Source organism: Clinocottus analis, unplaced genomic scaffold (genome assembly GCF_023055335.1).
Source record: "Clinocottus analis isolate CAN_PGR_092001 unplaced genomic scaffold, fCliAna1.0.p SCAF_8, whole genome shotgun sequence".
Lineage (NCBI taxonomy): Eukaryota > Metazoa > Chordata > Actinopteri > Perciformes > Cottidae > Clinocottus > Clinocottus analis.
Window position 1 is genome coordinate 7,603,472 of NW_027176240.1, and position 14,584 is coordinate 7,618,055.

At 41.9% G+C, this 14,584-nt stretch overlaps 1 protein-coding gene across 2 annotated transcripts in view; it reads right to left on the bottom strand.

The window, feature by feature from the left end:
- Nucleotides 1–14,584, bottom strand: part of adam12b (ADAM metallopeptidase domain 12b) — a 71,168-nt gene that overhangs the window by 21,931 nt on the left and 34,653 nt on the right. For both annotated transcript variants that reach the window (XM_068567781.1, XM_068567780.1), the window contains exons 5-11: nt 14,062–14,138; nt 13,181–13,370; nt 12,146–12,211; nt 11,330–11,401; nt 10,507–10,676; nt 9,651–9,735; nt 6,292–6,440 (exon numbers count right to left, since the gene is read on the bottom strand). In XM_068567781.1, the coding sequence (XP_068423882.1) occupies nt 6,292–6,440; nt 9,651–9,735; nt 10,507–10,676; nt 11,330–11,401; nt 12,146–12,211; nt 13,181–13,370; nt 14,062–14,138 (809 nt within the window). The remainder of the gene's footprint in view (nt 1–6,291; nt 6,441–9,650; nt 9,736–10,506; nt 10,677–11,329; nt 11,402–12,145; nt 12,212–13,180; nt 13,371–14,061; nt 14,139–14,584) is intronic.

The following is a 14,584-nucleotide window of genomic DNA, read 5'->3' on the forward strand; positions in this document are numbered from 1 at the left end:
CCACCCTTGGGTGAATCCGTTGCGTCCACTTCACTCACACTGTCTACCTTTGAGTGTCGGCTGCTTTCATCTCTCATTGACCAAAAGCCAATCTACCTGTTTCTGTCTGTCCACTTCTGCTCCCATAATCCATTTGTTAGAGTCTACCACCGTAACACACACAGAGAAAAGGAGCAATGCTGCCGACTGCGTGGAGACTCAAGCACAAAATCAAGGATAAACAGACTATGCAGTTCAAACAAGTCTCTTGAAAATAGCAGTGGCTGCCGCTGGTAACAAAACACAGGCATCCTTTAAGATCTGCATGAGGGACTGGAATGTGTACGAGGGGTAAACTAAATCTGTTCTTAATAAACCGGCATTGATGGTCAACGTTGGGACAGTTGTCAGTTGGAGACGTCGTCACTGAGAAAAATTAGGGTTCGTTGCACTAAATTAGAACCAGATGGAAAGGATTAACACGATCCAATGGACACATTGGACACAGAAATTCATTGCTATGTTGACGCCTTTGCTTTGGGTTAACTCCCTTTTTCAGGCGTTTGAATGATTTATCTTTGAAAACACTTTCAGCATAAAACAAAAACTGGGTTCATGGTCGACATGTCCAAGCATGTGTTCACCGTCACAAACACATAGCACAGCCCTCTTTTATGTTTCATGATTTTAAATGAGAACAATATGCAAGTAAATGCCAAAGTTGAGGAAAGCTGACTCACAAAAATGAAAAAGTAATGCAATATTACTGATTGAACTTTAAATGAGTGAAATTACATTTTAAACAAATTCAACACAGCTCTTTACAAGTGAGCCATTAAGATGGGCTCTGCCATTTATATCCTTGACTATTAGTAGCAGAGGGAGGCAAGATTTCATTCTAATTTAAACCCTGAATTAGCTTTCTTTAACTGATGTTCAATGTGACCAGTGACTTCATATGAATACAGCTTTGATAAATGAGCTGCACCACTAATTTGCCGCTGACCTCCCTCCAGGTAACAGGTGCCCACACCATCCTGCTAACAGATGCTGCGTCCGCCTCATGAGGTGTCCGGGGAGGCTGCAAGATGATCTTGCTTCTTAGTCACCTGCTGCCTGTTTCAGCTCTTTATGACAATGAGCAGACACACCGAAGGAGCTTACTGTCCCGACACTGATGGGCACAAATGCGCAAACGGGGGCTCAGTGGCAGAGCAGGGTCGTCCTTCAATCAGAGGACAGGCGGTTCGATCCGCGGCTCCGCTAGTCCATGTCAATGTCCTTAGGCAAGACACTTAACCCTAAATTGCTCCCACAGGCAGTGTGATGATTGACAGTGGCGAGATCCAATGGATACACGTCTGTTGTGGCACCTTGCATGGAAGCCCCTGCCATCAGTGTGTGGATGGTTGAACGATGACAGTGTTAAAAAGCTTTCAGTGGTCGGAAGACTAGCAAAGCACAATACAAGTAAAAGTCCAATTTGCCAATTACCAAATGCTTTCTAACTGTTTCTGTGCCATCGGCTGAATGTCTGGGGCTTTCAAGAAGAGGATGGGAATTACTTTATACGAACAGGAAAAGACAACATTAAATTACTGTTCACTTAGTTTATGATGCAGACGCTGACTATGGAAGAATGGAGAATGTTTGAGTGCAATGAGCAATGCAACCAGACATTGCCTTGTTTTTGAACTGTAATACATCATAAAACTGTCAAAACTGTTTTAACCTTGGCAGACAAGTCTGTGGACCCCATCACTCATAGTGGATATGAGATTGAAAAACATGGTTATCAGAGCCTTCAGTGTTTTTGGTTTGTATGCAGGTAAATTATGTATCTTCAGCGAGACCACAGCTAGATTGAAATGCTGTATTTAAAGGCAATATCTCAGTCGGGCTCAGGCTAAACATCAACAACTACGTTCAACTGTTCACCACCAGAAAGAGGAGTCACAGTTTTCCGTAAATCAGCATCGGATCTCAGTCTGCAATAGACAAAGGTCTGTAATATCTCAGCTGAGGCCACGCGGCTGCTCTACTGTTCAGGAAATTAGCAGAGCAGAGAGTGTAGGTTTCCCAAGATAATATTAGCATAAAGCCCTGCACCCTCTCCAGGTGTAGTTTGCTGGGGTGGAACTAATTTGTCTGTGCACAAAAGTTTCATTCAGTCAGCTCCTTTCTGTCTGTCTGTAATGTTTGAAAGGCAAATATGTCATTCACATTGAGTAATAACACACTGTGGACAATTATAATCTCATCAACGTCTTCCAGCCTTATTATATATCTGTGATACTATCAGAGGAAAATACGTGGTACTATCTCACTTATGAGCAATCGACTCGGTTAGTGTTGATACCAAATAACGGAAACAGAGGAATTGTTATCTGCAGCTTTTTTTTCATCCACGTTTACTAGCTTGCAGGCGTCTTATTCCTTCTCTTTGGCGTATTGCTGCATATCTCGGCACAGTACCGCCATCTTCAGGTCTGTTGAATCGTGCGAAGCCTTGAGCAGGAATTAGTATTGCGTCACAGTGTCACACATAAATACAGTAATCGTTTCCACACATAATAAACAAAACAGGGACATACTTACAGTAGTAATATAACATATACATTCTGGAGTCCTTCATTCTCATATAATGGGCAGTACATATACTTTGGAAGACTATAAATGGGATGTTAAAGAAAGCAGAACAGTAGGCAGGAATCCATTAAAAAAAATGTAAAAAGTTCAACAAAACCAAGAGGAACAACTCACAGCTTTAGAAACACACCATCTGCTCAGGTTAGCACAAGGTGAGCCTGGCTGCTAACAAAGCTTCTCACAATTTATTTACAGGCACATATGTGCACACATGAGTGCCTCTACTGCAGAGCAGGTTTCTTCCTTCCACTTATCAGTCACTCTTTACTGAGAGGACCCAATGATGAACACCTGTTTTCATGATGCTTAATTAAGCAGATGATTGACACCAAAACAACAACATATAAATATCATAGTTTTTCCCCCTTAAGGTCCAAAAACATTGAATCCTACATTTCCGACAATGCAACGTAATGGCACCCGTCTGGGACACTGTCACCAAAATGCCCACACCTTTCAAACACTCCACCTCCAGTTGGCCACGCTGGCCCCCACACTGCACCGAGATGCAGAGAAACAGCCTGCTGTGCACCGGGCAGCTTTTCCTCGATCTGAAGCCATATGTGCCGTGCAGATGATTCCTGTCAGTTTGATTATCTCGGCACGTGAGGCCAATGGTTTCAGACGAGGACGGAACAGACGACGCATTGGTCACATGAGGGCTATGAAAGGCTTTTCTATTTGTAGGCTCTCTGACTGACATCAAGCTGTCTCTTCTGCTCTCTAAGCTGCTCTAGAGACTGACATGCATTTAGTCCAAGCTAAGCAGGAGAGACATGTCTGACCTTTAGGTAAATGTTAGGCTGCAACACTGGCAGGAGCCTCTGGTGCTTAAATATTAGGAGAAAAAGCGAAACACAAGCGGAATTCACTGCAAACGTTTACACACCAGCGAGCTAACTATTTTTTTCCCCCCACTCCTTCTCAGCAGAATGTCCTCAAAATAATGACATTTTGTACCTTCTCACCTCACTTGCACTCTGTCATTTTGACAAGAAAATAACAAGACTCACACGCCATTTCATCCTCTGTTGACAAAGAAACTCCCCTATTGGCCTCAAAGTCCAGGCGCCGCTCCCCGCTGGGCTTCACCTTTTCTTCCCAGTAACACATCCAGACACAGGAAAGTACTTTTGAGCTCTCTGCCCACGATCATATGATGCAAGTCTTTGCTCAACTTCTAAAAGTAATCCCTACTTCCAAATGTCCAACCTTGTTCCTTGCCTCTGCCCCTCAAATTTTCACTCCTTGTTCTGAAATCCCTTGTGGCCAGACTTCACGGCTCATGTGTACCTAAACAATTCCTTCATTGTCATCTTTCTCGTATTTGTCTCTCAATCCCAACTCAATCTCTATTTGTGTTTCTCTTCCTGCTCTACCACTGAGGGAGATAAAAGACAAATACAACCACAGCTTCCTCTGCCTGTCTATCCAGGCATAAAGCACCTCTCATCCTCTGTGCACCCCGGCCCTGATTGCAGCTGGCAGCGTCACTGATAATCACGTCATTTAGATGCAGCCTGTCCTCTCCTCCATTAGCAAGTCTAAGTTGGGAAAATTCCAAACACACAGTTAAAGGAGCTACAGCCCTTTACAACAATGTGTTTAACATTCTGAAGGCATCTGTACTGAGGGTCAAGGGAAGATGCTAATATATACAGTGCACACGCATCTGTGTGTATCTAGTATACATATATCTTCATATATGTTTAAGTTCTAAATATTTTCGGGATGGATTTTATCGTTAACCAAAGCAAACGGTCAGTTTAAATTGACTTGACAAGGATTGTTTGACTATTGATCAATATATAGGGAAATAGTGATACTTGGAATCAGAGAAAATTGCCAAGCAAAATGTCAATGTTTACCGCTTTGTATGGATTTCTCATTTATTATGGAACGAGATTCAGAATGAAAGGTCACTAATGAGCTCTCTTAACTATTATGGGTCTGATCTAATAGTTAAATAGCAGACAGCGCAGTAAAAATGTAAGAATTCCCTAACAACGTGACCCATGACATCATTTAGATATCTTTGGCCGGTGATGAGCTCAAGCAAAGTCATCATGTCAGTATACAGAGTGCATATGTAAATCCTACACTGCATGAATCCAGTTATCCACTAAAATATACAAATATTATATCATGAGTAGAGCAGGATGAGCTTATAATTGCCAGCGGCTTCAACAACACGCACAGCCCTTGACAGTCCATCTCTTCCCCATGTTCTACTTGTACTGTAAAAGGTTATTCCAGTTTGTCTGGGACAATTCTTGTACATAGATAGTTACATTATTGATGTGTTTTTTGTTCTGGGCTTGTGCCATTTTTGAAGGAGGAACTCACAAGCTACCTGTGGTTTTCTTCTGTGTCACTCCGCTGACTCATGAAGGTGGCGAAAGTCTACTTTTAGTCTGTGTTTTGCCACGTGATGTATCTGCACATTGCTCTAAATGAACCTCATATTTTAAGAGTTATAAGACCATTTTTAATGTAACAGAAAATAAACTGTAAACAACTATGTTTACCTGTTTCTTTATTTCTATACATTGAGCCTGTTTGTCTACTTCAACTGTTTCCTCTCTTGTTTATGTGTCTTTCGTCCACACATAATTATCCGCCGATAGTTATTTAAAAACGCATAACATACATAGACAATCATAAAACAGATCCCTGGACGATTCATCGATCTCGCTGTAGCTCCTCCACCATAAATCCTCTTGGCTTATCCACCAAGGACAAATCACCAAGCAGCACCATCAACATGCTCAATTTAACGCCAGTGAGATCATTAATGTGCAAGACAGATGTAAGGGCTTGATGTTGGTTTGTTTGTGGTGGGTGAGTCTGCGTGAGCAGTTTCTTTGATTTGTATATTGAAAACGGAATAAAATGTTTGAACAAGAACAGCAAACTGCGCCTCTCAGCCGACAGTCTTTGTCTTCCTCACAGTGCTGAGGAATCTTTCCCAACCACATTCATCTGCGGCTCGCAGGATCCATCATCAGACAAACCCGACTGGCACCGGACCAGAAGTGAAATCTGGTATTGCGCTCTGGGTTCGCCTTATCTGCTTGCTGTTTACTAACAGTCACAGAGTCCATCACTTGCAGAAGCAGTGTTATCTCAGCATCCCAGGCAACATGAGCAGAATGCTAGAGCAGCTGCTTTAGTCTCAGGCCAAACCATGTGTGTTTGTGTTTGAGCCTCCTCTTGTACAACAACACATGGCTGGAGCATCGTGCACAGATGAAAATGATCTAACCTGTGGAGCTGTCTTTTTTGACTGTTCAAGTGAAAGAGATGTCCTAATTCATTAAGAAACGTTACACTGACATGCATTTCCATCTCTTAGCTGTGTGAAACAGGCTTTCTAAAGGGTAATTGCTCAACAGCTCGATATCATTGCACCCACAACAGAGACAAACAGCCTAAAGCCCTGATTTTAGATCTAATGTTTTGAAATGATAAATCAAATCAGCCTAATATGAAAACATATATACTGTCGTGGTGAAATATTACATCATTCAAATTTTGAGACCAAGAGCTGCCTCAACCAGTCCGGCAGTATAAACACTTGTTTCACATTGGTCTCCTAAATCGCGAAGCTCGTAAACTCAACATGAATACCGGTTTGTATGAATAAGATCCGCAGAATCTCACCCTGTGGACGGCGTCATGATGCAGCCTCCACGATCAACGGTCATCCTGCAGCCACAGCCGCGCTCCGGAGTGTCGTGGTTCATCCCAAAATTGTGTCCAAGCTCGTGGGCCAAAGTCACCGCTGCCCCCAGTGGGTTCTCAGAGTGATCCTGCGGGGCAACAGGACACAGCAGAACATGTTAGTTATCTGTCGTCTTATATGTTAGAGTCAATCAAAAGTTCAGTCAGAGTTATTGTAAGGCAATTGACATCAATTATGACACGATTTTTGCAGGGATTTGTACAAAACAAGGCTGTTTTCTGAAGCCTGGATAACATGATGTGTAGGTCATCTGTACACCATGACAATATTTCATTTTAAATGGTATTTTTACAACAGATATGTTGCGACAGAGATTTGATAATTGCAGTAGGCCATTTTGCAATTTCCATCAAATATAAAAATTTAAAATAATTCATTTTGCACCTCTTGTTAATTGAGTAAACGTTGAGCCAAGCCATACTGGAGCGCACTGTTATCCACACGAGAAAAAAAACGATATAGAAAAAAAAAAGAGAAGAGTAGAAGCTAAACTCAAAGAAGACAATTTTTAAGCATCGGATTCCCAAAACAGTTGGGTAACTGTCCAATCTGCCACCTCATCATTCTTCTATTACTTATTCTCCTCATGGAGGCCTGAATTCATCTGCCATTCCATTACCCCTGTAGACCCAATCATACCCGCTGCCAGGAGAGACAGCAACTGCAGAGGGCTCCGCAAACCCAGCTCCGTATGACTCGCTGCTGAATTGATAAGCGAGAAAACCGCCCTTCACAAGGCCAGAGATGGAGACTGACGAGGGAGAAGTGGATTTTTTTTTAGACAGACGAGTTGGGAGGCAGATAGAGACGAGGGAGTTTGAAGGGTGATTGAGAAAGGAAGTCAATGTAGTTTTGTATAATGTATTGGGACACACTAAATCTTTTTTCCTGACATACTAATGAAAGGGCAGTGTGGGTATTGGAACACACTGTATATCGACCTCCATTAAACTACTAAACTGCTGCTGTCGACCTGTTTTGTCTGCATTCGGGTCCAACACGACTTTTCTTGAGTCGGGACAGCGTCAGTGTTTCAGAATAAAAAAGCAACACATATGAGCATTTTTGTTGGTGTTCCACGATGACCCGACCGAGGTTGTTTAGGAGCTTGAAAACACTTTGTGGATACGAAACTTGTTGGCGAGCAGAACTACTAGGTCACAACTATCGTAAGCAACAGAGACTCTGAAAAAGGCCTTCAGTCGTCTGACAGCCGAGGAGGAGCCCCTGCTGAGACTGGGCTGTGAGTTGGACGCTAACTGTGCAGCTGAGGCAACTTTTAGTTTCAGATTCAGCATTTCTATTATCAATGTATCCCCTTAAATATTTCAAAGTGTTTTCAATTTATAGGTAAAACTAGGAAACAGACACACTGGCGATGAATGACAGTTACAGTACCCTATCAACTTCCAATAGAATCGTCGTGTGACTCGTGATGATATGGTCATCGTGTGCCATCATTCAGCTACATACTGCTGTTTGACTCAATTACTCAGAGCAAATTGTCATTAAATGGATAAAGTGTTTGTGTATGTACCAGTGGAACACAGATCAACACACTGAACTATACATTTCTTTATCTTTTTTACGTGTGATGTTGCATACATCTCCCACATTGATATCGGACAAATATTCTTATCTTTGTGTGTGACATTGACATTTTTGTGACATTTTACTTCTTCAATTTCCGATCAGAAGAACGATACCAATGTCGAGCATGTGTGGTGCAAATGTACCTACTGCCAGCCTCCGGTTATCTTAATCTACACACACACGTCTGTGGCTGTGAGTAGCCTCATGTACTACAGCCCAGAAAAGCACCTTTCATGATGAATGCTGTACTGGCGGCTTGTTGGTTACACTCTCAATAATGTGCATGACTCAGCATTTCAAACCTGCTCTCTCCAACGTAGTGTAAACATATCTCACTGCAGTATCCACATGTTGTTCTACATGGGAAGTGCACATGAGAAAATCACGTGCTTCCTTTGAAAACTGGATCATATGTCAAAGTTGAGGACAAGTCCAGTTCTTTTCTACTTTGATTACAGAGCAGCATCGTGGGGAGATGCACGCCGCCTTGATAAGAAGGATGGGAAAACTTTCCTCTGTCATGTTGAACAGTGTGCCTCCGTGTGTGTGTGTGTGTGTGTGTGTGTGTGTGTGTGTGTGTGTGCAATTCATAGTTGAGTGCTTCCTCACAAAATAAAAAAGGTTATATCAGAGTCAGCAGAAATGGATGAAACTCTTGGAAGGCACAGTCATTTATTTGAAGCAGCTATAAGACATTGTTGTGATCGTGAGCATTCGATAGTCTTGGTTACAAGAGATGCTCAGTTCCTCCTTCTGATATCTTTTCCAGTGAGAAAGTAACTCCCTGCAGAGTGCCATATAAAAAAGGGGATATTGCTCGCTGTAACAGTTTAAGCCGAACCGTTCCCATATAAAGACTCATGTGAGTTTAATGGCAAAATAAGTATCATTATGATGTTTACACTTAAAGAACATGTGGAGCAAATAAAGGGTTGAGGCTGATTAACACATGGTCGGGTATGGTTTGAGAAATGGTTCACCTCATCTGGTCGCCCTCTAACTGGTTACACAGCCCTTTAATCTGGGGCCAAACCATCTGCTATCTGTAAGTTATGGGGAAGACAAACATCTGGAGATGCCTCTCCAAAGTCGTGGTTAGCAGAAAACACATCTATTAATGGGGGATACACATCTGGGCCTAGTGTAATGGCGATGGGCTGATAGCCACTTTGTAATTTGGTATGGGTATCAAGTGCTACATGAGGCAGAGGAGCCCGACTGGCAGCTAATGTATGACGTACAATAATTGTGTGTACTCGGGGTGATGAACTGTTGATTGTAAAGAAAAAGAAGAAGAAAGATGTGGGCTCTGTAAAAGCTGGTACGAACAATTTATCACATGTAATCAAAATGTAAATGTGATTCTGTTTAAACAATGTGGCCTTTGATTTACCTCTAAGCCATTTAGAGGTTTCACAGGAGACAATGATTGACTGATTCTTCAAATGAACTTAAAAGGGCTCTTAGAGTATATTCTTTCCATATTCCTTTGTGGTAATGATGAGACCATGCATGTTGAGGGAGTGCCAGCACAAATATTATTATGTTTAAAAGCAGGACTTCCCGCCAGCAAACACCTTTTTGTATCTGGATTGTGTTAGCCTGCTGAATCTGAACAATGTCTACACTGATACAATCTGGCTACATCGGGGAAGAGGAGGGTGGGAGAATATGTTGTACTCACCATGACAATGCCTCCAGACTGCTCAGCTGTGCACATGCTCATAATGGGCGCCATGCCAATGGTGGTGCCCTGGAAGTAAACCCCGCTGCAAAGGACAGAAGTAGGTTAGGAAAGAGCTCAGATCTAAAGTAATATACCAGCTGTTGTGCATTTTTTAGCCTGTCCCCCACAAAGTTTGAATGTATTATTAAAGCTGGTTTTCCAATAAAGTTGACACTAATTTCCAACCAGGTTCAGATGTTTGGAAGTACAATAGTTTAAAAACAACCATACTATCACCCAGACTTAAAAGTACAGTCCACAGTGATCAAACAGGTGAGGAGAGGTTTCATGATGCTACCTCACCCAAAGACCAATGCATGGAAAGTTAATATACAGAGCCAATACATAACCAGTTATTTTTTTAAAGCAGCTCTGTAGCAGTAAAACACAAGATACGTTCTTTGAGTTATGAATGCATTTCCATGTTCATCTTTTTATTGTCAAATGTTTGGTTTGATATAGAATCGCGTAAGCGTGTTTATTTGTTTAAGCGCTAACATGTGTTGAGTGGACTGTGAATTCTACTATGTACCCCAGGAAGTGGAGTTGTTGCAAAGATGACAGCTACTGGGAATCCAAATAAACAATAAATACACCTCCAGGTAAAAATATAGTCTAGTTAATTCCAGTATGCTACAAAAATCAACCTGCAAAAAAAGACCATGGCTGACAGGGCAGGAAATCCGAGTGAACTGAATGGTATCTTCTGGGAAATGGTCAGCACTAGTGTGAATAAAACATGATATAGTAGCTCATGGCCCTTTATGGGTCGGTTGTCGGTTGTATCAATAACATTTCTTGGCTAAATATCCACCTTATTAATTGAGCATTGTCGTGAGGTTTCTGGGGCAGCAGTTTGACTTTCCTCCAATCTAGGAACTCGTGCAGGGTGGAGAAGGGATCCTGGGTGATGGGACATTTATCAGAGTCACTCCAAACCTCCAGACCCACCAGAGCCACCCGGATGTTCAGGGCCCTGTAGAACTGTTAATAAGCAGGGAGTCAGTGTGGATGGAAAGGCTAAGGGATCTATAGAGTTTAAGCCGTATTTTATATATATATATATATATATATATATATATATATATATTAATATGGCAGTCCTGGATGTACAGCATGAACTGGATATGCGGCGCATTTCGTCCAAATGCAAACAACTCTTCCTAATATGGATGTTTGATCCATAGAGGTCTTATATTTATAATACTGAAAAAAACAAGTGACATCATCATTGCTGCTGGGGCCAACCGAAGAAACCCTAGAAACCGTTTTGCCGTGTGTGGCAGGTGAGCGATTGGATTGAATAGGCACCATCTTGGGGTCTGGTATCCAGCTCTCATTACGCATCCATGTCCCTATTAAGACTTCCTGTGTGCATTAATGAGAGTGTTTTTCATACCAACAGTGCACGTCTTTTCGTGTCTCTATCTATGCTTCCCTTAAGTAAATCCATCCGCTCACTGTATCTGCTCGCTATAAATCCACAGCTAGAAGAGGTTCTGGACAGACTGAAAGCAGCTGTTTTAGTAGGATATTAATACATCACACAGTCATCCAATTAATCTCTGCTGCCAGTAATATTTCTATTTTAAAAAAGTGATTTATCCCTTCTGTGCAAAGGGGAGAGGTTGCTTTACCTTGTCCACGTAATTGGCTATCTCTGCCAATCTCTGTTTCACCTTCTCCACGTCTCTGCCTTGTTTCTGAAACTGGAAAAACAAAAATGTAGACTCAAATGGCAGGATTTTCACCCCGAAGTCGATGTGCTGATGAGGACATAAATGACACCGTAGTCACAGTCATTTTCGGAACTAAAAAGCATGAAAGAACACAGGACACTGACAAAGGCAATATGTTTTACTGAGTGTTAGGCAGCTTGTCAAGCTGTGTCCATCTGGATCTAGAAAAATCTCCTGGTGTTAGAGAGACAAATGGCAAGGCCGCAGGGAGGATGTATATTGGCAGACCTGACAGCCTGCAAAGCCTTTGATCCAAACTGCAGCAAAGTCAGACTTACTATTTCTACCCTACTGTGAATCCACCTGCATTAGTGCTGGACTTCAAATCCGAGCCGATCAACATACTAGATCCCCTATCCTTTATTTCCTTTGCTTTCCATTCAGGTCGGGGGCCTTTAGCAGAGACCCCGCCAAGAGGAAACCCCACAATGTGCTTGACAGTGCTTATGGGAGACTCTTCTGTATCCACACGGCTTTTTCCGGTTTCCTGTCTGGTCTGCTGGGGAATCGTTCAGCACTTCCTGTCAAAACGGAGTCTCTGCCACAAGACCACACTGCTTGTTGCACACTGACCTAATTCAGCAGCCCCTGTGGGACCTGCTCTACGGTTACTACAGCGTAACCGGGTTTTCTTCTGCTTATAACATGAAGGGTTGCCGTGCATTCAGTGTGCAATTTTCTGTTTAGACACTCGATGTGGGAACGTTGCATTACCTCTCTGTTGTCTGCAACAATGATCAGCTCAACATACTTGGTTGTCTTCTCAGCGTGCCGTTTATGCTGAAAAAAAAAAAAAAAAACAGAAATGCTGCATGTTAGAAATATTTTGAGATTTGTTTTTTATTCTTTTGTATACTTCTTCCTCTTTAAAATGTTGGTACTATTTCGAGCACTGAAAAATAGCACAGTAACACAATTGATGTCGTCTCGCTTTGTGCCGCTCCACATTAATAGATAAGATAAAACACAACTTTATACACACTTTTGTACCAATTAAAAAGAAACAGCAAGATTTAACATGTTAATTGTTGAGCTTTAGATGTGCTTACTTTTGGAAATAGCCAATTAACTCTCAGCTAACGATTCATATTTAACATACAGATATGAAAATAAATCTTCTAATTTAACTCGTGGCAAGATAGTGAATAAAGAGGCAAGTTTCCCAAGCCACCAGCATGTTTATCTTGTTTCCCTTTTGCATTGCACAGCGTTGAAAAGTCAGGACATTACACATAGCACTGCGGGCCATACAGCCATATTCATTGATCTTTTTGCACAAATAACCCACCCACTAAGGCTGAACTGATGCTCTTCAAAAATTGCAAGGTCCAGATTACATTACTCAGGGGTCATTAAGTACTGCATGTTGGTAGGTTTCACTTCCTGACTCAAATGGAGTTTTAAAATGCTTGGGAATAGTGGCAGATGGATGCTGCACCTGCTCCATGCAGATCATTGGCCAAACCTGCATGGTCCCTCAATTTTGGGCTTTAAGTGAAGATAAAATGTGTCAAGCTCATGGCACCACCCACTGGGAACTTATCCAAACTGGTCTGCTTGCCAGTTTTTCTGATCTTTGGTTCAACTCCCATGTATCTTTCATCAAGTGAATGTTAGTCTTACCCTTCAAAAACATTTGACAATTAGATAGACTAAAAGAAATATGCTCAAGTTAATGACTATATCGTTTTGGACTGTGATATCCAAAAATACAACCTTTGCAATAAAAAAACAAAACATGAATCTCACCCTTGTGTGGAAGGACTGAAAGGGGCTTTTGATGTGGCTTTCAGGGGCAACAGAAGACATGTTGAAGCCGTGGCCGCAGGCTCCTTGGGTCAGTGTTAGTTCTTCCACTCGGTAGATGAAGTGGGCACCCTCGTCATGCCCGGACACCGGCTCAATCATGAATGTCTTGTTTTCAAGTGCAATGAAGCCTCTGCAGAGACAACAGAGTAAGTCTGAAAACCTCAAAACATAACCAATCACCCAAATGCACAAGTTGACTGAATGTGGCTCACTCTAATGGGATGTGTTACAATTGAGGTAGCACTGTTTTGTCCTACTTTTACTGAAGCCAAACTATAAATTGTTTAACAACAAGGCCAAAGCTTCGAAACATGAGCCCTGTGAGCAAAATAACTCATAATAGCCTTCTGCGCAAAAGCTCTATAAAATTCACAAAGTAGTTCAGTATTGTAACACTTTCTGTATGTGTCATTAAAATAATAAAATCTCCTTTTCCAGATCATTAATATTCCTACATTGTTAGTCAGCTATCGCATTGATAAAATGGCAAACTTAACACTTTCTGTTTCAAAAAATGTTTCCTCGCTGTCTAATTAAGCAGGAGATGGCATTGTGGCTGATCATTAGCAACAGCAAGAAGCCAATTACTGCCAAAACGATATTAACTGGATGCCTCTGTGGACAAAGACAATGAGGTGTGACATTTTCTCCTATTCCTACGAGCCACACACCAACTTACTGACAGCGGGCTTAAGGGGCTTAAGAGCAATGGGCTGCCGTGCAGAGTGACTTAAGTAAATATAAACATTGTGTGGCAAATAGCACTTAAAGGGCAGTGCTGAGATGCTGCTCGAATACAAAATGATGGTTCTGTTTCTTACCGAAGGCCTCTGCAGGTGCTGAGAGTAACATCAGAGTCTGGATGCCCCTGCACTTCCCCGTGGTAGTAGCAGTTATTCTATAAGAGGAAAAATGATTATTTAAAAGAGACATATCATGTTAATTTTCACATTCATACTTGTAATTTTGGGGTGTTTGAATATATTTACATGCATTAATGGTCAAAAACACTTTATTTTTCCCAAACACTTTGTCTGAATATACCGTACCTGTATTCACGCTCTGTCTGAAACACTATATTTTAGCGCCTGTCACTTTAAGCCCTCCTCTTGGAAAAGCCCAGTCTGCTCTGAAGCCGTGGGTGGAGGTACTCAGATGGGTGGCGGTATATTCTAATGAGCCTGTATGTGACAGCTGAATTGCTTGTTGAATTACATGTTTTCTGATCCAAGCAGAACCGTAGAAAAATTGGTAGGCAGTCCAGGCACTCAAATGTTTGTGGTAAGCAATGAAAAGAGGAGTTTTTCATAATCGTCCCCATTTAAAAAAGCCGTTACACACTGT